At 40.4% G+C, this 26,816-nt stretch overlaps 1 protein-coding gene across 8 annotated transcripts in view; it reads right to left on the bottom strand.

The window, feature by feature from the left end:
- ENTPD6 (ectonucleoside triphosphate diphosphohydrolase 6) overlaps positions 1-15,363 on the bottom strand; it is a 40,963-nt gene extending 25,600 nt beyond the window's left edge. For 3 of the 8 annotated variants that reach the window (XR_006414593.1, XR_006414594.1, XM_044428886.1), the window contains exons 1-7: positions 14,654-15,363; positions 6,841-7,129; positions 5,290-5,366; positions 4,829-4,972; positions 3,699-3,774; positions 2,603-2,638; positions 1,454-1,542 (exon numbers count right to left, since the gene is read on the bottom strand). Coding sequence is in view for 6 of the 8 variants with exons in the window: in XM_044428886.1 (XP_044284821.1) it covers positions 1,454-1,542; positions 2,603-2,638; positions 3,699-3,774; positions 4,829-4,972; positions 5,290-5,366; positions 6,841-7,129; positions 14,654-14,725 (783 nt within the window). In the remaining 2 variants the exon portion in view is untranslated. Of the gene's footprint in view, positions 1-1,453; positions 1,543-2,602; positions 2,639-3,698; positions 3,775-4,828; positions 4,973-5,289; positions 5,367-6,840; positions 7,130-10,219; positions 10,327-14,085; positions 14,119-14,653 lie in introns of those variants that run through there. The other 5 variants (XM_044428887.1, XM_044428889.1, XM_044428890.1 and 2 more) reach the window with 5 other exon arrangements.
- Between the last annotated feature and the right edge of the window lie 11,453 nt (positions 15,364-26,816).

Consider the following 26,816-nt stretch of genomic DNA (forward strand, 5'->3'; position numbering starts at 1 on the left):
TAGCTCTTACTGTGTCCTACCGACATGCATAGCTGTGATGATACTGTTATGGTCCGGGATGTGGGTGGAAGGAGTCAAAACAGAGGAATTAGGGCCAGGACAATACAGCTTGAGGTGGGGCTGAATTAGTAGTTAATTCAGAGGCAGTGTCATAGTCAATGAACAGGCCAAAGTCAGGAACCAGGAGTATGTATCAGGGCAAGACAAGGATGCAGTCATGAACAAGTCAAGGGTCAAGAACCAGGAGGACAAACAGAGCAGGGAGCCAGTACTTGAGGCAGGCTAACTGGACAGGATCCATGAGCAGAGAAGGCAGCAAGGCAAGACAGGAAGGTACAATACAGCAAGGCAAGAAACAATATAACAAGCTATGGCAGGGACCAGATATAAAAAGGTTCAAGGTGAGATGCAGTAGCTGGAATGTGCTGCAGCTAGTGAAAAGAACTGCATTGCTGAGATGAGACAGCAAGGCAGGATATGGCAACTCACAGCACAGCAAGACAAGGTACGACACGGTGAGGCAGAAACTGGATGCAGCAAGGGTTAGGCAAGATGCAGGAACTGAAGCACAGTTAGCACGAAGACTTGCACTGCTAAGGCAAGACAGCAAGGCAAAACAGGAACCCGATCAGGTGAAGCACAAGAGCAGAACCACACCATAGCCTGCAGTAAGACCTGAGGTGCTAAAGCAGCCAGCGGAGGGAAGAGTTTGCTCTTACATAGCTGGTCCCACAGCTATCCCAGCTGGAACTCATCAGGAGGTTGAGCGCTCCAGCAGAGCCTGGGACTGAGCCTGTAAATACTACAGTGGCCATTCTAGTTCTGGCCACCAGATGGAGCCCTGGAGCAGGCTAGATCCTGACAGATGATATGCCTCACGCTAGTGTTAATACAGTGGCATCCTGTTTGAGACAAGTAGGGAAAGCCAGTCCTCTCATGTGTCCTGTCGGTTGCATCAAGCACAACTACTCACTGTATTAGCAGTGTTGTACTTTACAGTGCAGGCCATATGGATGGCACAGAAGTTCTCTAGTCCTGAGCTTTCTGTTGCAGCTCCATCCACTGCTAAAGTGGGTAACAGATTTGTGCAGCACCACTAAACCATATGCAAGGATTAAGGCAATCACTGGTATGACAGCATTAGCCCATGTTACTGTAGGAACACAATGTCCTGTGCTCAGTGTCTCATATCACCAAGTTGTGCAGCATTGTGCTAATGGAGCTGTGTGATTACTTCTACAGCCTTAAGGCCACCTTATAAATAAGATTTTGCTCAGAAGCTTTCATTTTAGGAAAAAACACTTGGTGTTTTGCATTTACTTGTGCAGATTCTAAATATACGCTCAAACTTGCTTGTCTGACACCCCAAATTAAATTGGTAATAAAAAAGACAAAATGTTTAGTGGGTCATCACAACTTTTTGAGAAAAGGGGAATGGATTCTTTCTTGTTACCTCAGGGCTTGGGAGAAATGCAATTTGAGTCGATCCCCCTCCTAAATCCAGCATTCCTACACATCTCTTTTTTGGAGAATTCAAGTTACCTGAAATGTATTATTTGGTAAAACAAAGTTAATGAACTACTCAGTCAACATTTTGTCACCATAAACATCTCAAAGTCAAGAAAATTATTTGAACATTCCCTATACAAACATGCCAACATACACTGCCAGGTTTATGGTTCAGTTATTCCTGAGAATACGAAGAAACATCAGTAGGAAGACTGGGCAGTGGATGCAGTGTCTTCCCTAAACACTAAAAGCTTAGTCAGAAAGCAAGACATTCTGTGGTAAATGAAGGTTTGTTCTATTGCCACTCATCTCCACTAATCAACACTCACAAAACTAAAAGTTACTTCTTAGTTGCATGCATATAGATAGGGTCCATCTCTTCAAGTGATGATGAGAACAGCACCTGTTAGACAATATAAAGATCCCACTATGCCCTGGCATTGCATCTCTGTGGGAATTAAGCCCAGTGTACGAGTCACTTTTCTCCAGATCATTCAGGTTATGAACATAGAATTTGGAGGTTGAAAGTATCCTGGTAAAGGGTATGGTTGGCTGGATTCTTAAACAGGCACAATCCACATAGGAAAGGGCCTTATACTCAATCAGACCACCAGTCAATGTAGCACAGAAATTCAACACCGCAGCTCTCCAGGATTTCAGAAAGGAATTTTTCCAGCCTTGCCTGGAGATGCCAGGGATTGCCTTGGATCTTTTTCATACAAAACACGTGCTGTACCACTGAGCCAGCACCCCTCTTTCTGATGACGTAAATACTCAAAATAAAGTTTGTCTTGCAGAATCAAAAAGGGCATGCAGCTGTTTTAGTTATCTGCATTTTCCTATTTTAAATCCATATAGGTTTTACATTCAAACTTTCCACAGAGGATTTTCCTGAGGCAACCGAAGGTAGTATACTATGCACATATTTAGAAATAACTCCTACTGAACACAGATGTACTGACATCCATGTGAATGTGCATAGGATTGTTCTGTAAGTTTCCTAAGGTAAATCACAATTTAGATATTTAGAAATGAATGCAACATGAAAAATTAAAACTTGCAGGTATCAATCACAATTTATTTATATACATACCACTTAAAAAGTTGACAGTGATCCATGCTGAAATACCTGGTTGGAATAACAAAATTATAGGGATTTATTTATTTATTTATCATTAATTTATTTTTCGATTTATATTCTGCCTTTTTCCTACAAAGGGCTCAAGGCAGTTTACATCATTCTCCTCCTCCATCTTATCCCCACAACAACAACCCTGTGAGGTAGGTTGGGCTGAGAGTCTGTGACTGGCCCAAAGTCACCCAGTTGGCTCCATGGCTGAGCAGGGACTAGAGTCCCAGTCCCATGCTCTTAACCACTACACCACACTGGCTTTCCTACTTTTATATAAAAGTTTTCCACATTTAAGAATAAATTTAAAAAAAAACCCCAAACAGCCCAAGTTTACACCATCAGAGTCTTTCCAAACTGAATGAATGAGATAAAGCGTAAATGAGATAAATGTGACAGAGAATTAAAGGATGCATACTGCAACAAACGACAATACATACCCATGGGTTGAATGCCCACTGCTACAATTATACCAGGGAAAAAGAAGCTGATATGCTAAAGCCGGGGCTTATTGAAAATATCATTTCAACATGCCATTTGCAGATGGGGGTCCATATCCAGCTAGAGATGCATACAAAGAATCTTGCTTTCATATATGTATGATCCTATCTGGTTCAGAGCAACAGTGTAGACAGTTGCAAAACTGTCAGTGCAAAACTACTCTAAGGTATTTCCAAAATAGAGCACACTATAAATAGATGATATATCAACAGAATGTTGCCACAGCCCACATTTCCCATTACTTAAACTGGTGTGAAATTTGAAAGCAACCTATCAGTCAAGCATCAGTAGCTGTACAGGAAATTAAAAAAAACCACAGAATTAACTGCAGTAAATGTTCACCCTCTTTAGTCTAACTTCAGAATGCAGGCTTATTGTAGCAGGAACCTTTTCTGTGTATACTTATATTATTCTGTACATGCATCTGAAAAATCATATATAGGTATTTAGCAAAACCAACAATATTGCCCTTAATTTCACAAAGGTCTTTCTTTCTCCCCACCTTTTTTTGCAGAAACAGAGCAGCTCTGTGAGGTCACTAAAAACAAATGCAACCTACCTTCATCTGTTCCATCCATTATGGAGACAAAATTGTCCCTTACAAAGAATGGAGATTCTTGAAAAATTTGCTTTACCTAAATTTAAAATAAGAGTTTATTAAATTTTTTAGTTGGGGTGCAATAAAAAATCCCTTCCTTGACCCATAAATGTGAAGTTCTTCAGAATTTAAATACTGACTTGCAGCAAAATATTTTGAGGAGCATAGCAGTCTTCCTTAAAACACCACACAGGCAAATATTTATTTGCACATACTACTAGGGATGGAATGGTAATATCTTCCTGAGGAATACTTGCAATTCAGGAAAAAAACTTAGCTTGCTTAAGCAAAAGTAGTGAGAGTATAATGATAGGACATCTTCTTCTTTTCCACTTTAGCCTGAAGACTAGACATGTTCAGTTTCTGGAAGGCTATAAATCTAGTGTACCGTAACATATGATCTTCCCTGTGTTTATCTAACATGGTACTTTCAGTTGGAAGACTCCTATCAGGACACATCAAAAATTACTGCACTTCTGCCTGTTCTTCCTCAACAGATTTTTTTCATGATTCCCCTCCCACCCTAAGAAGTTAAATAAGTAGTTGGAAAACATGGAAGGGTCAGAAAAGGAAGGCAACATTGGCTGAATCCTAGTAAAAATTTGTGTTTGAGGCACAGCAATTTCAGGAAAAAAGCTTTGTCTAGAAGAATCATTAGATGGGAGACAGTGACAGCACACATAGCAGCTAACCATGGCCATGCGCACTCCCTGCTCATCTGCAGTTCATCACAAATACAATCACTCTTTATCTTTCCTTGGTGTTACATTGGATAGTCAGATTCACTGATGGTCTAGAACAGAGGGAAAATGTGCTTCCAGGCAGAGGTAGGACAAGGATATAATTTTACTGATGATGTCTACCTCCAAATATCCAGATGATCTATGAATATTAACTGTATTATTGCAGAGCACAATGCATTTCTGAGGTAGTTCTTCTTGCTGCCAATCTTTTATTTCTGAGGTTTAATTATTACTTTGTAAACTGAAGTGTAGCTGTTGATGATATCAGCATAACTGATAGCCAAGACACAGATTATACATGGTATTTAGGTATTTTAAAAGACAATAGAAGTAAAAAAAAGAACATACCTTATCCAGCAATTTCTGTGCCTTTTCTTCAGGCAGCAGCCTTAAACCAGCTGTAGCTTTAAGGACCAAAGGAGTGGACTTCCACAACTTCTTAGGAACAACTTCTTTAGCAACTGCTAGTAGGTCATTTATTCCTTGAGCACTCTGGGGAGATAAAGGAACATAGTGCTTCTACTTAGTAGTTAAAGAAAGACCATTTTTAGTAGAAATGCATACACATTAATAGTAACCCCCCCCCTCATGCTCAGCTTATATATGCAGGTGTGACACAAGAGCACTAAATTTAAAATGTAATTTCATCTCCAATGAAAAGGTTCAAGAACTAGGTGATGGGAAAGACCCTACCCAAGACCTTGGGAAGTGTCACTCCCAGGTGAGTGTGCAGTTGACTGTCTAAATTTACAGAGCACCTAGAGTGGGACTCTGATACATACCTTCTTGAGATGTAAAATTTAAATTACCTTATCAACGTCATCAGCATAAGCAGAAAGTCCTGGTTTTATTGCTCTGAATGTGGCATGGATTAGTCTAGGGACTTCTGTTAAAAAACAAAGAATAATGCAGTAGGATACATCCAATCTAGCAGTCTGCAAATGAAATGCTGAACATCAAGATAACCTCATCAAGGAATTAATGTGAAACTCTTCCATCATATAGCGCATATGTATGAGAGATGGAGTGACTAAGTCCTCAGAGCCTTCTTCAGCTGAACTGTCACCACTACTTCCCCTGTCATCTACCACAACTTCCCTGAAGGAAGGATCCTGATGAACTGCTACAGGTTGATAAAATTTACTCTTTGTTGCTATTTTAAAGAGGTGCTTTGATGGTTCTTCTAACCCACCACAAAAGGACTGCATTCTGTAAGGTGGGATATAATTAAGTATAATAAATTATCTTCATTGTTCATATGCAACCAGGCTGTGTTCCTTCAACTTGTTGCTCAAAATCAACATTTGAATTATTATCTCAACAGAAACCTGCAGGGTTCCACAAGAGCTCTAACTTGGAATATAAAAAATATCTGAATCACCATATACATTTAAGGGCTCTTCAGCTATATGTAGCTGTATTTTGGCTTCAAAGGACCCTATGATGTCCCCTTGGTCCACTTCTTGAACACTTGTCACAAGCTATCTCCTTTATGTGGTGGGGAAGGCATCATGCTCTGACATGAATAATCAAGACTTGGAGGAATAATGGATAACAAAGAGAACACTGTATAGTCTGCTTCATTCCCAGTGCAATAACATTTTATCCTCAGGTTATTTTACTGATCTCTTCACTCATGGAAAAGAGACTTACCAATTAGTCATTGAATTTGCTTTTTCTATCTTAATCTCAATCCTAAATATGAATTTTAAGATGTACTGCAGATCTTTTTCTAACTTTTCTAAAAAGGAGGTTACACTTTTAGTAAATGTAGTAAACACATAAGAAGCCTCAAAAATAGGTGCTGTTGTCATTTTTATACAATATAAAGGCAGGCAAGTTTTTTCTGCATACTTGCTCTACTTCCATTTCTTTCAGTAGTGAATCTCCTATAAATAAGAACATGGCTGTTTTAAGGAAAATCACCTCAGGAACATTGGTTAAGATTAGTATAGGTTACATGGGTTCTTCATATTAATGAATCATTGTTTCTGAAACATCAAAAATAATTTAAAGCTGATATAAGCTCTGCCCCACAAGATAGCAAGGGGAATCAATCAAACACAATGCAAGATACTGGGAGGACTACACCAGATGTTCTGTACCATGCTTATGCAACATTTCTTTTAGTTAACATCACTGCGTATAAATTGGGATTACATAATCTCATCCAGCAATTAGTTAAAAATGTCTTTTAAATGTTACATCTGTTGCATTTGCAACAGTGTTTACTTCTCTTGAAGACTTGAATTAAACTTTGCAATATACATAATCATCATTATTCACAGAGCACAACAGGACACAAAGAGCCATGCCTTCACCCTTCCTGTTAGTAAATAATTAATTAATAAGTTCCTTACCTTTTGGCTTCTGTGTGAATTGGAATATGTGAATTCGAGTCCCAGTACTTCCAGCATCAAATATGATTCCATAAAGAACTGCCTGATCTGTTCCTGATGTCTCACTATCAAGCTGGTTTTCCGAATCATCAGCGGCATTTTTTGATTTTAAGTCCAACTTCCGTTTTACATGTATAGCATAAATAGCAGCACATGTAAAAATAACAAAAGCGTAGAACAGTTTTGGTATCTTCATAGTTTGTATTAATCTTTCTTCATTCACTTCAAACTGGTGTTGCCAATTACATTTCTGCATTAAAAGACAAATAATTATAGACAAAAAGGCACCAATGTAAAATGAAGATCAAAACAAGCATTGAGGTAAGATGCAATCATTGTCAATGATTTCTCTCAATATTTTCCAGATTTGAAATTGCTGGGAGATTCAGTAGCAGTTCACTAGTATAATATTACCAGTATAAGTGCAAAGGAAAAATAATTGGTTTGTTTCAAACTATGAAAGACTGAAGCTTATTGTGTGAGACTACATGCAGTATGACATTTTCACTTGATCTGTCCTTTCTTTTTCCTTACATCTTTAGCCTTACATTTGCCATATAAACAATGATTATTGTAAAGAGCCATGGCATGAGACCCATTCACAGGAGAGCCTTATGAGGCAATCCGATGCATGTTTAAACAAATAAACAAACAAACCCCTACAATAGGCATGTCCAAAGTCTGGCCCGGGTGCCAATTGCAGCCCGTTTTCAAATTTCGAGCGGCCCGCAGCCTCTTCTCCCCGCCGGCTCAGCCTGTCACTCATCCCCGCCGGCCGGCGTTTTTCCCTTCACCGCACAGCGGTTCCAGCAGCTGTCCCCGCTGCCTCCTGCTCCTTCAAGGCTGGTGGTTATGTTTCACCAGAAGATGGCAGTACACCTGAGTCAGCACTCTCGCCGTGTGACCCTTGTGACACAAGGCTTGTGTGCCCATTTCTAAAAGGGCACGTTGAGAGCGAGGGCTGCTGCTTCCAGAACAAGTGGAAATTGGAGTATTTTTTCACTGAAATACGAAACAACTGTGTCTGCCTAATTTGCCAAGAGACTGTGGCTGTTTTCAAGGAATTCAAGAAGCACTACCAGACAAAACATGCTAACTACAACAAGCTAAATGGGAATGAACGCAGCGTAAAATTGAAGGAACTGGAAGCTGCTTTAACGGCACAGCAGCGCTTTTTCACAAGAGCACATGAGTCAAATGAAAATGCCACAGAGGCGAGCTACGAGGTGGCAACGCTGATTGCCAAGCACTGCAAACCTTTTACTGAGGGTGAATTTATTAAAGACTGCATGATGAAAATGGTGGAGAAAATTTGTCCCGAGAAGAAGCAAGAGTTTGCCAATGTTTGCCTGGCTCGTAACACTGTGGTACGGAGAACTGAAGACGTTTCATCTGATATTAAGAGACAGTTAGAGGCAAAAGGAGTGGAGTTTGACTTTTTTTCGTTAGCCTGCAACGAAAGCACGGATGCATCTGACACCACTCAGTTATTGATTTTTTTGAGAGGAGTGGACAATGACATGAATGTGAGTGAAGAGCTACTTGACCTCCAGAGCCTTAAGGACCAAACAAGAGGAACAGATTTGTTTCTGTTTGTTCCGCCGTAGATGACATGAAACTACCGTGGAATAAAGTCACTGGGATTATTAGGGATGGTGCACCTGCCATGGCTGGCGAGCGAAGTGGATTATCAACCCTAGTCTGTAACAAAGGAGGCAAAGCTATAAAACTCCACTGTATTATTCACCAACAAGTTCTCTGTGCCAAACATCTGAAATATGATCATGTTATGAAACCGGTGATGAAGGCTATTAATTATATTCGCTCCAAAGCCCTGTGCCACCGCCAGTTTCAACAGTTTCTACTCAACATCCAGGCTGAATACGGAGATGTTGTATATCACAACGAGGTAAGATGGCTCAGTCGGGGGTCTGCACTGAAGCGCTTCTACTCTCTTAGGGAGGAAATCGGACAATTCTTGACAAAAAAGGGACAACCGATGCCAGAGCTATCTGATCCTGTTTGGCTGGCTGATTTTGGATTTTTAGTTGACATAACACGACATCTGAACATGCTGAACACGAGCCTTCAGCGGCAAAATGCAGTGGTAAGCCAACTGTATTCACATATCAAAGCCTTTAGGACCAAGCTGCTACTTTTCCAAAGGCACCTGTCACAAACGCAGCCCAATACCACACATTTCTCATCGCTGCAGGAAATAATGACCAGTTTTCCACAGAACAATATGAGTGCGCAAATAAGGAGGTATGAAGCAGACATCTCATCTCTGGCTGAGGAGTTTCAACAATGCTTTCGGGAGTTTGCAGCTATTGAAAAGGAGATCACGCTTTTTTCAACTCCTTTCTCTATGGACCCTGATGACGCTCCAGACCACCTGCAGCTGGAGCTCATTGAGCTGCACTGTGACGCCGAGTGTTGCAGTCGGCACCAACAGCTCCCTCTTGTCAACTTTTACTGCCAGCTCCAGGTTCCAAGAGATTCGAACATTTGCTAAGAAAATGCTGAGCTTGTTTGGTTCGACATACTTGTGCGAGAAGACATTCTCGGTTATGAACATTAACAAGAACCACATGAGGACAAGACTAAGTGACTTTCACCTGCGTGACATCTTGCGCATCAAAACCACTGTTTTTGAGCCACACCTAGCCTATATAATGCAGTCGAGATCTCAGTATCACCCTTCACATTAGTGCAGTTATTTGTTTAGTCTTTCATAAAATAGTTCATTTGCATTTAATGTTAATGGTTCAAAGAATGTCAGGCTGAATGGTCGGCCCCCACACATTTTCACCTCACCAAATCTGGCCCTCCTTGCAAAAAGTTTGGACACCCCTGCCCTACAACTCCCAGTAGGAATACTGGGAGTTGCTGGTTTTTTCCTGTCTAAACTTGTATAGGATCACACCCTTGGGCTGTAATCCGATACCTATTTATTTGAGGGTAGGTCCCATGATTTCTGTGGGTCTTACATATCGGCAGACATGTTCAGAATTGCACCATACATATTTTAAAATTATAACTATATCCCTAAGGACAAACCATTTAATTAACTTGTAAAACTAACAAAAAATAATTTTAAGACTTGCTCATGCTAAACAATTACACATAACAAATACAAAATACATCTGAAAGACTGAGGCCATGGAAACATGCATTAAGAAAATGCTAAGAAAAAGCAATAGTAGGAACCCATACACTATCTCAAAGTGGAAAGATCTAAACCATTTCATAAGTCACTGATTTAAAATTCTTAATACATAAACTTTTGAATTAAAGGTATATTGTAACTGTGTGTGTAGAAGAGAAAATAATAAAATACCTTTACAAAGACCAGTGCATGCAGTTATGCTAATAAAGCAAACTTATCAATATATAAGGCTCATGTGTCCTTCAAAAAGACTTGCTTGCTGGTCAAACATAGGATCCCTGTGGAAAAGATTTTTTTTTAAATACTCACACCACTTCAAAGTATTCTGCAAGTACAAAATTTGACTAGAGCAATACTGTATTTATGAGCTTTTCTTGGGGAGGAGTCACTGCTTTTCTTGGGGAGGAGTCACTGCTCTTTCGTTTTCTCCTGCTACAACAACAATACACCAATTACATTCAAAAGGAAGTATTTCATAACCTGTCTTCTATTTTGGGGAAATTCCAATTGTAACATTACTAGAACGTGGTGTGTTAAGAGGATAATTTATTCTTGGAGTAAGCAAAACTTGCTTTCTCTTAGTTATCCTTTATCACGGAACTTTATTGGTTATCTTACAGTTCCTGCCAATTTGGCACAGCATATTCTGGTACTGTTCTATCCCTGAGAAGTAGGTCATTATATGAAACAACACAAAATACTTCATGATTGCTTAGGCTTTACGAGAAGTAGGCCAGAAATCAGTGAACATTACTATATAAAGTAATAAAGTCTGGGCCATCTGGAGAATTCAAATCAGCAATAAATAAAATAAAATATTTAAGACAGAATAACTTTTCATCCAGTTCTTCAATACTTGCTTATTCATTTCCAATTTAATCTGAATCCAGTTCTGTATGGAGGCAAATAAAACTGTGCAAATAGTTTACCCAAGGTTATAGTAAAGTAGCTCAACAAGTTCTAGCAAAGTAACAGGAAAAGATGATCAAATTACTGTTTGACAAATAGGTAAATTAAGGTGCTCAGAGGAACTAAATCTCCAGCTGGCATGAAGTCTGAAGTCTTGCCTTGTGGAGGAAACAGACTCTCATTGCAGCATCAGCATGCAAATACAAAGGTTACACATAAATCTTAATATGTCTATCTCATTCTTTTACAAAGTTTAAAATTGAATCGGTATTTGCATTTCTCACAATTATAATCTGAATGTAAAATCTATATTGGCTAGAATGCACATTCCATTTCAAAATGACTGTCTTCTGCTCTCTGTGCTATATTAACATATTCCAAACTAAAGAAAAAATCTAGGCATTCTAACAAATTTTAACAACTGATTTTAATGTTTGTAATAATTTATCACCTTATGGTTGTCTCTGCAGTGGATTTACTGTAATGACCTATTGTTGTTTTATGGTATTTGATTGTTTTATTATTGTATGCTTGTATTAGTTTTATTGTGTAATGATTATGTAACTTTAAGTGTTGTAAACCACCCAGAGACTCCACTTGCAGTATGGGGCAGCATACAAACAAACAAACAAACAAAAACAAACAAACAAATGCAATTGCACACTCAGGTTTTTCCATCTAACAGCAAATGTAACAAAAAAGTTGCTAATTATTCTCTATATTTTCCATGAAGGAGGTTTTTGAAATTGCATTCACCCACGCACACACCAGTCTGAATATATGAAGAATCCTGCTTGATCAGAGCAAGGGTTCATCTTGTCCAGAATTCTGTTCACACAGTGCCTAGCCAGCTGCTCACAGGATCCCACAAGCAGAATAAGTGCAACAGCACCTTCCTGCTCAAGTTCTCCAGTAACTGTTGTACACAGGCGTACTACCTGTAAAACCAAGGGTAGCATACAATAGCTTTTGATAGCCTTCTCTCCATAAATTTGCCCAATCCCTTTTTAAAGCCATCCAAATTGATGACTATCACTGCATCTCATGGAAGTTAATTCCATACTTTAACTATGAGTTTCCCTTTGTTTGTTGCTGTGTGCCATCAAGTCTTCCCTGATATCTTCACTGAGCTGTCCACCATAGCCCTAAGATCCCTTTCTTGCTCAGCCACTGCTTGCTCAGATCCCATCAGTCTATACTTGGTGTTGGGATTTTTTCTTCCAATATGTGTCACTCACTGCTTGCTCCTAATTCCAGATCATTTATGAATATGTTGAAAAGCATTGTTCCTAATAAAGAGCCCTGTAGGGCCCTACTGTTTATGTCTCTCAACTGGGAGAAGTAACCATTTATTCCTACTCTCTGCTTTCTAGTATTTGGTTACTGATGTATAAAAGGATTTGTTCAGGAGTCTTTCCTGAAGGACTTTGTCCAAAGTCTTTTGAAATAATGTCTACTGGATAGCCCTGCCCACATGCTTACTGGCATTGTCAAAGAACTCTAAACGAGCGAGAAAGGACTTACCTTGCAGAAACCATGCTGATTCTTTTTCAGCAAGGCTTGTCCTTCCATACTTACTTTACCTTAGCAAACCTTACTAATTTTATCTTTAGTAATACTTTCAACCAATTTACCTGGAAGAGACTTTAAGGTAACCAGCCTGGAATCTTCCAGATCCCTGGAGAAGCTTCCTCTTTTGAAGACAAATGTGATTATGCTGGCACTCTTCCATTTAAAAATATATTAAACTGGATAGCACTGTGGTCACTGTTTCAAACTGGTTCAACTACATTTATAATTAGTACTAGGTCCTGGGAAACTCCACCCAAGATTAAATCTGGGATTGCCTTCCTGGACCAAGTATTCCAGAGCAGAGTTGTTTAACTTAATTCTCAGAAATGAAAGATGCATTTATCACTAATTTAGGATAGTTGAATCACCCATTATTGCAATACTTCCTTGTCTTGAGGCCTCCCCGATTTCCTGAGCATTCTGGTCTGGGGTATGATAGTAAGTTATGAATAATAAATTAGTTTTGAAGCCAAATATAACCACCCACAGTGCTTCTGTGAAGGGGTTACCTTTTACATTTTCAAGTCTGCTGTACTCAGTGCCCTTTTTGACATGCAGAGCAGCACCTTGTCCCGTTCACTTTTCCCTGCCCTTTCTATAGAGTTTATGTTTATCCAAAGATGACTGTATTCCATGGATTCTCTCCATTCCACCAAGTTTTCATAATACTCACTGCATTCAAGTTCTCTTTTACAACCAGGAACTCCAACTGTCCTGTTTTGGCTTACAGACAAATAGAAATACTTATACATGTATCTTTATGTACAATCTTATGTACATAAAGATATGGAGAAGTCAGAATGTGCTACTGAATTTTATTTTTGTAACCCAGTTTAAACATATGTGACTAGAAGTACAGGATGTACTAAGATTTTTCTTGACTGAGTAAAAGAGAACACTGAGCGGATATAGAATTCCTCCCTCTTTCAACCAAATAGGACAGACTGCATTTGCCAAATGCTCTCCTTCTCAACCTAATAGTTAAGAGAACTTTAGCATATGGCCATCCCAGGAGGCACAGAGATGCTACATCAATACTCTATACTAGTGGGGTGGAGTATAAGGAATCACACACGTGCCACACCTTAACCTTTGATATACTGTACTAGCAGCAACATTACCATCTTCTCATTACTTATTAACTTTATAAAGAGAAAGGAAAGTTTCCAGGTGCAAAGGAGGACTAGGCCTCTTATTCTTCAAGTAGCTGTATAGCATAAATTATTATGACAGGTACAGCATGTATTAAAATCTGCTCCTTGTTCTTCTATATGGCTGTTAAAAATGCAGAAGCAATACCCTTTTCTGGACATCCAGAAGTATTTGGATATCCCAACAAGAAAGATGTATTCATGAACCTATATATCAATATCCAGATGCCCAGCTCTCAGTGCCCTGAATATCGAGTCAAGATGGACAGAGTCAAGAGACAGGGCCTTTCTTATCAGTGTCCCATACCTGAAACTTCTTCACCTTGGTGTAGCAGTTACAGTGTTGGACAACTATAAAGCTCACTGGATGACACTGAGCTAGTCTTTGCCTCTCAGTTATCTTACCTCATAAGGAATTGTGAGAATAAAATGGAGAGGAAGAGCAGGATTGTGTAATCCACTTTGGGTTCCTTGCATAAAGAAAAAAGGTGAAATATAAATGCAATAATTATCATCTAAGAAAATAACTTAAACATTTTTCTTCAGCTTTTGACAATTGGATATATACTGCTGAAGGGGGATATTTGTTTGTTCAAAATTTTTATGAATGGCTTTTACACAATTTGAAATCTGAAGAAACCTTGCAATTGGGAGGAAGGAAATGTGTGTATTTGGAATTTGTTCTCCTGGTTAAAGATGAATCCTGAGTATAAGGTTGAAGATCTTTGGACCATAGTAGGTACCCAACTCTCTCTCCCTCTCCCACATGCAAGACACAACACAATCTTCTGTGCATTTACTCATAAATAAGCCCCAATGACTTAAATGAGACTCCCCAGTCCCTCTGCACAGGATTTCAGCATCTATCTATCTGAAAGGAAACATGACAGGTCCTTTCATAGACGGTGAGCAGCAAGAATTTTAAAGCTGTTTTTGAACAGTATTATTATTTAAATAATAGCATTGTTTTAACCTGTTTGGTATCGAAAATCTCGCATGAATATATGTACTCCCTTGCTTTGAAGCCATCCAAAGTAACGGCCATGGCCACATCTTGAGGCAGCAAGTTCTACAGTGGAACAGCTTCGTGCACGCCCGCCCAGGACACGTGACAACTCGCACCGGCCGAGGCAGCCTCCTCTTCCCCAACCGCTAGGCAGGTAGCGCTTTCCTGGTCCCGTTTCCTCTGTAGTAAGCCACACAGAACGTGGGACTTACTCCCGAGTAAGCCCGCCACAGGATCGCACGCACAGAGGGCGCCATTCGTTTCGCTTCTCCACGATGAAGCGCGGACTCGGCACGGCAGCAAGCCCCGTTTCTCTCGACTGCCCCGCAGTCCAATCGTGGGCGGACTCCGGAGCCTCCTCACTACTCCCGACATCTCACACGCAGACCCACCGTCCTCTCAGGACACAAAGCCGCTTCCTCGCCTCCCGGCCGTCGCCTTGAGAGGTCGGCTCTCGGGAAGGCGTCGAGCTTCCTCCTCACTCACCTCAGTCCGTGGTTCGTGAGGAAGTTTCCCGGCGGGCGGCACGTCTCGCCGAGGCTAGGTGGCGGTGCGGGGAGGGAGGCGCTACATGGCTGGACCCTCTTTCCTGTCAGCTTCGGCCGCTCCGTGCTGGAAAAGCGTTCCCCATTTCCCTACGGCTCGGAGGCTGCCAGCGGATGCGCCCGAACAGGCCTGAGGGAGCTGCGCATGCGCCTGCCCAGCGCGCTCTTTCCTCGCGGCCGGCCCGCGGCGCCTGTTCTTCTGAGAGGCTGTAGCGCGTGTACTGGCTGACTCGGACCTCTCACGTGTGAAGGGTTATCACGTGTAAAGCAGCTGTAGGGGCGAGCTGTCATGGCAGGAGCCTTTGGAGGTCATAGGGATGCCATGAGCCAGAGCCGATTTGATGGCATTTAACAACACTCTTGGAGGTGAGAGAGTCCCAGCGTAATAGCGTAATATCTGTGTTATTGTTGGTTTATTTATTAGAGTTATAACTCTCCGTTTTTCTTACAAAGAACTCAGAACAGCTTACATATTTATCCTCCTCCTGCTCTCAGTCTGATTCCCGCAACAACCACCCTGTGAGGTAGGTTGGGCTGAGAGTCTGTGACTGGCCCAAAGGTACCCAGTTGGCTCCATGGCTGAGCAGGGACTAGATCCCAGATCAACGGAGACGCAGTCCCCCGCTCTTCACCACCACACCACATTGGCTCTCATATTAGGACTAACTGAAATCCTACAGTGTCGTGAACAAGGGTTTTGAGTTTATAGAGCTCACCCTCAGACTGGACACCAAACCGTGAGGGTGGGGAGAAGGCAAGCAGATATTGCTGGCCTGACAGTAAAGGGCAAAGTGAAATCTTTGGAAGTCAGGCCACTGAAAAATAGAGAACTTAACTGATGATTGTACAGTAAAAGTCTGATAAAATTCTTCACAGACAACCCTGTGGTGAGAATTTTGCTAGTCAGAAATCCAAGAAAAAAGAAAAGTGGTAAATTTCTCCTCAGCACATGAGCAGGTGCTATCAGTTCCTCCTGAAGATGAGTGCAGGTCATGCCCTAGATAAAGGTATCCCTGACAAATAATTATCTAGACAGTACTCTATAAAAGACACCTTTTATTCCCCTTTTCTTTACTGAGACTTTGTTTATTTACTTGGATCAGTCACAAAACACTTCCTGCTACCAGCTTAATCAGATTTCAAGAATAATCATAGAATTGGGCTTCATGAAGAGCCTATTTCAGGTGGCCACAACTTGCTTCACACTATAAGCAATAGCAGATAAACCCTATGAATTTCACTGGGCTTATTTGCTATTGCTTGTGGTATCCTGACCCCTAGTGTATATCACTAGATACAACCTTTTCACACTATTGTATCCTTGTTCTCAGTGCATTCTGCATGAGTAGAAGTAGAACCATGAGGGCTAATACTGTATTGTATACCTTTTCAGCAACTGACCTGAAAAATTGGTGATGAGTGAGTGACATACAGATGCAGGTGAGTGTAGTAAAAAACTGGATGGTTCTCTTAAATTCCTAAAATGCATAGGAAGAGCATTGCTGGATCAGGTTGATGGGCCATTAAGTCACCATCTTGTATTTATTTTGACCTGCTGTTTACACAAAACGGCTTCCAGAGTGGCTTACAAATCTCAGTAGTAAGACAGTCCTGCAGTCTCTACAATAAGTGGAAAGGGGATAGGGAGGGAAGAGGAAAAATAAAGGCAAGCTTAAGCATCAGTTTTTAAAGCTACAGTGTATACTACAACCAGCGTGGGTAGAAATAGTTCATACAGCATGATGGAATGTAGGCTGGCTAAGTGATCATTGGGGACAGGCAGTGACAGATCCCTCGGCTGCTTCTCTTCTCTCCCACTGCTATTTACATCTAACAATACAAAACAAGGTTTTTCTGAGAGTAAGTAGGACTGGTACCAGTGTAGAGGACAAATTTAAAAGTACCATATAACAGTCCAACTTGACATTCTGTCATATTATCTAAGCTAACATTCTGTTGTTGGCAATGAGATGTTTGGATTTATGGGATACCACAGACATCTAACATGAATTACCAGTTCTCATAAGGACACCATGAGATCTATAAGGTCTGTGTAGGTTTAGTGTGTGCAGCATAAACATTGCCTAGAATTATCTGCCATACATAAATTTCTGTGGAATGAGCTGCTAGAAAATAGAAACTTTGAAAACAGTTTATTATATGATTAAATATACTTAGTGAAGTTGATAAAAGTAGAAAAAAATAGATGTTGCTGCTACAATAACAAAATTGTTGATTCCAGATGTCAATTAAGCAGATCCTATGTAGGATACAAAAAAGTACATAAGACTTTCAAAAACTAAATTGGGAATGGTTAACTCTTGAATGAATGAATAAAGGCAAATTCTTAGCTAGGCTAATGCAATTTCTTGCTGCTTTTTCACTTGCATTTATCCTGGTAGGTTTTGATTTAGATTAGGCATCCCAGTGCATTTTTTTCATGTATGCTTATCGCAACTGCTTTCCTGTATTTTATGACTGATGCATTTTGTGATTACTTATATTTGTGTCATCATTAGACTTAGTGTGTAAACATTGATCTTGCATAGACTTAAGTTATGCAGAATAAGTCAGACACTTCTAAGTATCTTTGAATTTAATTTGAGAGAGAGGTAAAGTACTATCACATATGCATTTACTTGGAAATAAGGTGCATTCATTAAAACTTCACACTTGATCTTAGCCAAAAGGCCGAGAAGCGTTCATTAAAACTTACTATCGAGTCTGTGTGGATAGTATACTCTGACTTGATATTCACCCTTGAAGCACATGCTTAATTTTCTCATTGAAATCAATGGGACATAAAAATACACAACTTTTGTATCCCTTAATGATGTTTAACTGATAAATTATTTTTGACCAACAGGGGGCAACCTTTTGCTACATAAACAGGCACTTCAACTGACATTTGAGAAATATGATGCAACTATTATTTTATTCAATACAGAATTGCTTCAGATTTCCAAACACAAGCCCACTTATTAATACATTCAGATTGCCTTTTGTTTTGTGGGATGTAATAGGTTGTGGAGCACATGCTTTGCATACTGAAGTCCCCCTGTGCAGGCCCTGACTGCTTCAGTTAAATTGGATCTCAAATAACAAGAGCTGGGAAGGAGTCAGTACTGATCAAACCATAGTCAGTCCTTGCCAAACAGGCTAATATCTGACTTGGAATCATAGATTAGTAGAGTTGGAAGGGACCTATAAGTCATCAAATCCAACTCTCTGTTCAATGCAGGACTCCAAGTTAAAGCATCTCTGACAGATGGCTGTCCAACTTCCTCTTGAATGCCTCCAGTGTGGGAGACCCCAAACCTCCCTAGGTAATTGGTTCCACTGTCATACTGCTCTAACAGTTAGGAAATGTCTGTTGTCTAGTGAGAATCTGTCTTCCTGTAACTTAAACTCATTATTCCATGTCCTGTACTGTGGAATGATTGAGAAGAGATTTTGGCCTTTCTTAGTGTGGCAGCCTTTCAAATATTTCAAAAGTGCTATCCTATCTCCCCTCAATCTTCTCAAACATACTTAGCTATTTTAGTCTTTCCTTATATGGGTTTTTTCCCCCAGTCCCCTAATCATCTTTGTTGCAGACAAACTGGAAAAAGTTCAGAGAAGAGCATCTTTCTTGAAGTGTGCTGTACAGAACAGTACTAGATGAGGCCTGATTAGTGCTGAATAGAGGGGAAACAGTACTCCATGTAATTTAGAAGCTTCATTTCTATTAATGCAGTCCAATATAGCATTAGCTTTTTTTTTTTTTTTTTTTTGGCAGCAGTATCACATCGTTGTCTCATATTCAACTGGTGATCTACAACAATTTCAAGATTCTTCTCACATGTAGTGTTGTTGGGCCAAGTGTGTCCCATCTTGTAACTGTGCCTTTGGTTCCCTTTTCCTAGGTGCAGAACTTGGCATTTGTCCCTATTAATTTCATTCTGTTGCTTTCTGCCCAGCACTCCAGCCACTTTGAATTTTGTTGCTGTCTTCCAGGGTACTAAGGCTAACCCACTTAATTTTGTGTCATCTGCCAATTTGATTGGCATTCCTCACACTTCTTCATCCAAACCATTAATTAAAATGTCGAAGAATACTGGGCCCAACACTGAGCCTTCCAGTACCCACTTGTTACTTCTCTCCAGTCTGTGAAGGTGCTGCTGAGGAGCACTCTCTGAGTCCGATTCTGTAATCAACTGTGAATCCACCTGATAGTTGTTCCATCTAGCCCACTTTTAGCTAGTTTGCTAATTAGAATGTCAAGGGGCACTTTGTTGAAAGCTTTGCTGAGCTTTACATGTTCAGATTCTTCATGGAATTTTATTTGTACATAACAGAAGCAAAGTAGTAGGGTTTGGAGTACATTAGCATCAACATGTAGCAGAAACAAAACTCTGATTCTTCCCTATCCTGCAATGTAATACAAAAAAATCTGTTGAGGTTCTGAATTGGTGCCTAAAGTCAGTAATAGGATAGATGAGGCTTAAAAAGCTAAACCCAGAAGAAGACAGATATGGGACATGAACTCCACTTGAAAAACTGGTGTTGTAGTTGAAACATAGAAACTGAGTGAGTCAGAAGGGGCCTCCCAGGCCCTTTAGTCTGACTCCTGGCTCCAGCTGCTCTGCTCATGACATGCCTGCCATGTGCATGTCTAGCCTTGAACATCCTGATGGGGCTTCAACCACCTCCCATGGAAGCCCATTCCATACCCTAGGGGTCCTAACTGTCAGGAAGTACTTCCTGGCATCCAAATTGAACCAGTTGAGAGATGCTCCTGAGCTCAGTTTTACATCTGGGCAGTAGTGAGTGCCTTTGCCCTGTTTAACCTGGTGCTTTAACTATGTCTGTTCCAAAGAAAGTGAGGCCTGGCTGCAGTAACACATGCTTTAATTACCATGAATGGATACCACTATGTGCTCTACATAGGACTAACTTTGAATAATCTTTGGAAGCATCACTTCCTTCCAGAGTGGACTTGCAAGAATGCTAGAGAGTATACACCCACAAAATCAAATTTGTCTGTCTGTATCCAGGCACAATCCAAAGTGTTTAAAATGTAAAGCCCTAAGAGGCATGTGTCCAACACACCTGAAGGATCACCACCTCCCATAACATAATTGCCTGTTTCCTATGATCAGAAGGATAGCACCTGTTCTGAGTCCCACCTGTTGGAAGAGACATGGTTAATGTCAATGAGGGATACAAAGTTCTCAGCAGCTGCACCAAGACTGTGCCCTGTGAAGCAGTGATGGCCCCCTTTTGACTGTCTTTTATGTAATAGTGAGGAGCCCAGGGAGCTGCAGGGGAAAAGGAATAAGGGAAAATCATCTCCTACCACCTGCTCTACCAACAGGAGGATCCCAGAAGCAAAGAGAATTTAGAAATGCTACCATTCTTGTGGAAGTGAGAAGAGTTGCATTTTTGACTTTGAATTATTGCATGGCATACTTTATTCATTTTTCAGCAGAAGTAAGCATTTTAAATCCTATTGGTTTGAAAGGGCATGCATTTGTGGTTGCAATGCTATGGCCACTTACTGAGGAATAAGGCCTTCTGAGATCAGTGATGTATTTAATTCTGAATAAATATTCAGTGAAGTGGATTTAAAGTATTGTGACTTTTTGGAAAGTGCAGCCTAATTAGGTACAACAAAGATTGCTCCCAAGTAAGGATGCAGAGTGCTGTTTTTGTCATGCATCAGTCCTATGAACATTTGGAAGAACATTCTCTTGAACTCAGACTTACATCAGAGTACAGAAATGCAAGACAGGGAGGCAACATATAAATAGACTGAAAACAGAATTAAGGTTAAAAGGCATTCTCTCATTTGCAAAGCAAGCAGAATAAAAGCTCCTAAGCAATAAATACTTTATTATGTTTGTTCAGAAAACCCTTCTGAACTTCTTAGATAGTCTTTGCCTTCTTAACTTTTAACATGTTTCTCCAATTAAGCTCTGGTCCTCAATTAATCATTAAGATGACAGAACTGAATAGTCAACCACAGCTGCTGCCATTTGATTTATCCACCCATCAGACCTGTTGATTAGGAAAGAAACACTGGTTTTAATTTAGAGTGAGTTAAGTCTGAGGATTTGCTAAGCTGCAATGAACTAGGATCTAGTAATTTCCAGCTTTGACATTGAAAAGGTCTTGAACTGCTTGGTGTGGGCTCTTTCACATGTTCAAGGCCTATCACCTTCTGTCATCATCCCTGAACAACACCTCTGAGCCAATGGTAGAGGTCTGTCTTCTTCATAATGAGCACAAGGGGTTTTTCTGCTTTATTTATTTACATTCTGCTCAACAGGACTCTCTAAGCAGCTAACAATATATAACAAACAGTACAAGTACAGGGGAAAGAGGGGAGGAAATCTGTTGGAGCAGAATGAGCACAATCAGTTTTTTAATTCAGATTTCATGAAATCTGTGAGAAAGGATGGTCTTTGCCTGGCTCTGAAATGAAAGTAGAGATGATGCCAGGTAGACCTCTTTAGGAAGTTCATTACAAAGGTTGAGAGTAGCCACGGAGAAGGCCCTTCTTCTAAATGCCATCCCTTTTACCTCTTTTAGGGATTGCTCTCTAAGAAGGACCTCATTCCCAAATCTCAACGGGTGGGTAGAAGTATAATGAAAAAGGCAGTCCTTCAAGTAACCAGGTCCCAAGCCATTTACAGTTGTATATGCTAGAACAAACACTTTAAATTGGGCCTGAGCTTCAACTGTCAACAATGTAATTTGTACAGGATAGGTGATATGTGGGCATGTAAACTGACACCAGATGCACAGCCCTATTTTGGATCAGTTGAAGTCTCCAGACTATCTTTAAAGGTAGGTCTGCATACAGTGCATTACAGTAATCTAGTTGAGATGTTACCAGCACATTAGTAACTATGAGAGACTGTGTCTATCCAGATAAGGCCATAGTTGTTCTATTTGCTGCAGCTGGAAAAAGGCATTCCTGGCCACTAAGTCCACCTGAGACTTTGGGGTCCAGGACCACTCCTTGCAAAAACCTGATATTTTAAATTTATGCTGAATAACTCCAGGAAATAATTAGATGTTAAAATATTAAAATACCCAAAATCAAAGCAGCCCTTCTAACTCATTGACCAGAACATTAGAATCTAATGAGCATCTTAGTCAAATAAACAACTGAACATTGCCACATAGAAGAATAAATGGTAACTCTGAATCTCAGAAGCAGTGTGCAGATAGTTCTATGCTTTGGAAGAACTTCAGTCCTCCCAAACAGAATCAATTTTCTAGAATATCAAGGGTAATTTCCAATATTTTCCAGCAGACAGAAACCATACAGCAGAAATGGTTGATCATAAAAAGCATGGACTAGGCTGGAGACTGGCTCCAGCTAATCTATTGCTGACCTATCTCCCATGAAAAGCACTTAGTTGCTAGAATTCTCTCATGAATAGCTTGGGTTTAAATTTACCAAACCAAAGTGATCTGCCCCTCAAGCTCTCTATTCATTACTTCAGTTAACGATCAGTCACCTGAAAAATACCCCAATCTGTTTCTTGGGAAGGCCCATGGAAAATCTATGAGCCAAGCCAATTAGCATCTCATTTGTGGCCATCTAGGGAATTTAATTGGAGTGACTTGGTTGATCGAAGGCCCAATAACATTTTCATTTTGTTAAGGAGAATGTAACGTTTGCTAAATGAGTGGATTCCCTGAAGGCCCATATGCTATTGGCATTTCCAGGCCAGAAGGGGCAATGAAGCAAGCGTACTTTGCTGCATACACATGGCTTCTGTATTCTTGGGACTGGGCTATGGCAGCTGGACACAAACAGAACAAGCTTTTGCCACCCAGGGTGGGCGTTACAGCTTCTCCACTAAATTGTTGCACACATGAGCAAGCACATTGTCTACTTTTAAAAAGGCATTTCAACTGCCCATTACCAGGCAGCCGCCAGACACAGAAAGGATGCAGCTTCTGTGTGTGGACAACCTGTCTGCAGAACATATTGTTTTGGGGGCAATTAATTTGCAAATTGCCTGTTTGCAAATCCAGGCCTAAATTAGTTACCTTCCTCTTCCTACAGCATGCTCTCATTTTCAGTTATTATAGTTGTTTTTATTAAAGGAAGTTCCATGAATAAGTAGGGTAATCTGATGAGAAGCATCAGAATAAAAAAGTAATTGCTTCTGCCTTGACAAGTGGAAGAAGAAAGAGTTTGGTAGGGGAAAGGGGAGTAGTACTTAAAACTTTGTGTTTGCATCTTATTTGCTGGATAATTTCTAAGAGATTTGAAAATGGTTTAATGCATCATTGCCTTTCTTGTACTAATTTCTTTTGCCCTGCTATATTTTGCAGGTCTTTGAAATGCTACAACCCTACAAATCTTTTAAAAAAATGAGTAAAAGTGAGATGACTGTTTAAATCATATGCAATGACGCTTCTGTCATACAACATTTAACTCTGAAAAATGTTCTTCATCTTGAATCTCTTAGAAGACAGTGACTTGATTCAGAGGTAATGTAAAATGGTGGTTTCTGCTTATCTGAATGTGTATTTTGTGCTCCAGAGTAGAAATTTGGAAGTTTTTTCTTCTGATTTTAAACAAATCACAGATCTCCATAATATGAGGTTTGTTTAACCCAGGGATGGGAAGCATTTTTTCAGAATGTTACAGTTTCTTCAGAGGTAATCTGCCAGGAATCTGGTTTTCCCCTTCTTCCCTACCTGCAGGGAAGGGAACAGGCTACCAGTGGGGGAACTGATTGGTATGATTGCTTTCAGGGGACTTTTGAAATTAGGCCAAGGGTTGCATGTAACTACAGGGGTGTAGCTTGCCTGCCCTAGTTGAATCTCTAGTTAGTTAAAGTAAACCAGGATCAAACTGTAGTTTCAGGTCCTGATTTGTTCACTAACTAGAGTGAAATCACACGGACAAGGTGCCACACCATACTGACTCTATTTTACTCTGGTCCAAGAGACAGAAAACTCCCTTTTGCGCTCAGTTACAAAACTCTGCTTAAATCAAAAGCCAGGCCAACTGATGCTGACAGTCCAATGCAGATGATCTGGCTAAGATCATCTGTAGACCAAGTGTGGCCACTTAGCTTAAATAGTAAATAGTTAAGTGTGCAGGTGCCTAAACAATGAGGAATCTCTTAGAATTCATCCCAGAGCTGGGGATAAGCCATTACTGGGCAGTCAGCAGACTAAAAACAGGAGATACTTCTGGAATATCCACCCAGGCAATGAGGAAGGGACCGGAGAAGATAAACTGGAACACAAGGGGAGATTGAACCAAATTTTCCTGATTCATTTACTCTGTACCCTAAACAAAGAGAAGAACTAACACAGGTACTAGGAGAAGACAGTGAGTGCTCAAGGAACCAGGTAGACAGCTTGTGCAAGGCTGTGTTAGCTAGACTGTATATTTCCCTTTAGTCTTTTACCACTGATTTACCACTTTGCACTGTTTATTGTTGTGTGCTCAGAATCTGACCAACCTTTCCTTAATAAATCTTTTATTCTTTTTTCTCCAAAACCCAGACTATGTGCTTTGAGGGTAAAAGCAGGGAGGATTACTATGGGCAGACCACATTTTTGGCTCTCAGTAACACTATTCTATTACCAGGTTGCACACAAGGTGCTTAATAAAGCCTTTAATCTAGCTGCAGTCCCCTAAGGACACAGGCAGGCTGCAAAGAAGCCCAACACAAGAGACCCCAGAAGGATCCTTGGCGGATTGTTCCCAAAGGACTGAGAGCACTTGAAAACTGAGGAGACTGGATTTGTTTCATTCTTGGTATTGGCAGTTAGTGACATGAGGTGATCTCTCCCTGCCTCTTTTTCCTCTAGCAGACTTGGATGAGATTTTAGAAGCATAGTCCTTTTATTACAGCTTAATAGATTACAAAAAGTATAAATCAAAAAAATGTTCTCTTTGAAATGTGGGAAAAACATCTCCTTCCGAAAAGTTTCTGACTTTACTTGTAGGGTGGTTCCTGCTGCTTGAGGGCTAGATGACAGGACTGTTAGGCACTTCTTCACTGGTCCACTTGGGTCATCTGTCATCTCTTTACAGGGTCAAGGACTTCCCCCTCAGTGTCCTCCACACAGTTCTGAAATCGCTCTGCCCATTCCTGGGGCAGTTCGGTTCTCAGGCTCTCAGCATCTTCACCTTGTAACCTTGAACCGGCAAATGAATCCATCTAGCTCTAACCCTCCACCTCCACATCAGATGAATCTATCTAAGCAGACTGTAAGGCGCAAGAGCTAGGCCTTGTCTCCATCACTGGTAGTAGTTGGCACGGTTGCACCAATCCTTGCACCCTCAGACAGGGTTACTTACAGGTATCAGGTCACCTTACAGGTATGGACATAGCACTGGTTGTAATATTGAGGGACGAGAATGAATTATTGCTTCAACTTAATGCTGCACATTGCTATAATTACATAAGAATTTATGTTTTATATGTTCATTGGTACATTGATTCCTTTGTCTTGTAGAAAAGCAGCTGGGGTCTAAGGGCACCTTTTAGTCTCACATCAGTTTGAGTCTCACACAAGCTAACATTGGAAACTTCCTATATGAAAAGATGTACATCCAAAACTGGGTAGCGTGAACCCAATAATTCATCTAGGAGTTATGATATGCTGTAGCCTAAGGGCAGATCTAATCTTGGAGAAGTTCTTATGGATCTCATTTCAATGGTAGATAAGACTGAAAGCAAAGGAGATGGTACCCAAAATACCAGAAATATACCAGAAAAATATTAACGTATTTTGGGTCTCATTGCCAGTAATTGAGCCTTAGGAAAGGAATTCAAAGCTGCACGTAATAGATCTGTGGTTTGAGGAAAGGGGATGGGCCAGCAGAAGGGGGCATGACCATCTGGGGATCTCCAGGGGGATGGTTTTGGCCCCCAGATGGACCAGATTTTGCCCATGGGCTTGAGTTTCAGTACTCCTGTGGTATAGTATATATCACAGGTTTGATTCTCCATGATATATGTAATAGCTGAATTTGTCGAACAAACGATTTTTCAAGGGATTAGTATTCTTGAGTTGCAGGTTGTGGACAAACTTATTGAGAGGCCTAACTGTTAATGAAATATGGAAAATAGTCAACTGATCGAACCAACAGTTCACTTACTGTTGGCTGATACATGACAGTCTTATGCCCCATCATTCCTAGACCTGAATGATAATCATTCTGTGCCATTAACACCCCTAACATTTTTGAAAAGGTGACAGATTTGTAATGGCAAATACTCTGTGTAGTCATCAGAAAATATACATTTTGCAGTTTGCACTGTACTGCAGTAACAGTGTAATCAGGATAAGAACAGTTGTGCTTTTAAGCCAAAATATTGGATTGGGTTATTCAAAATTGATTGGAAAAAAAGCTTTTAGGGTGATTTCTTTATAATAAAAATGTAATAGCCTTAAAGCTAAATAATGTTTATTTATCTGGTTCTTCCAGGTGAAACTCAGTAAGGGATCAGTTAGTCTACTGGTGTAAAAGATTCTCCTGGTGTAAGTCAAAGCAACACTATTGTATTTGATAGGTCTAAAGATTTGGCTCTTTGGGAATCACCACCTTACTA

The sequence above is a fragment of the Varanus komodoensis genome, unplaced genomic scaffold (assembly GCF_004798865.1).
Source record: "Varanus komodoensis strain SLA01 unplaced genomic scaffold, ASM479886v1 scaffold2, whole genome shotgun sequence".
NCBI lineage: Eukaryota > Metazoa > Chordata > Lepidosauria > Squamata > Varanidae > Varanus > Varanus komodoensis.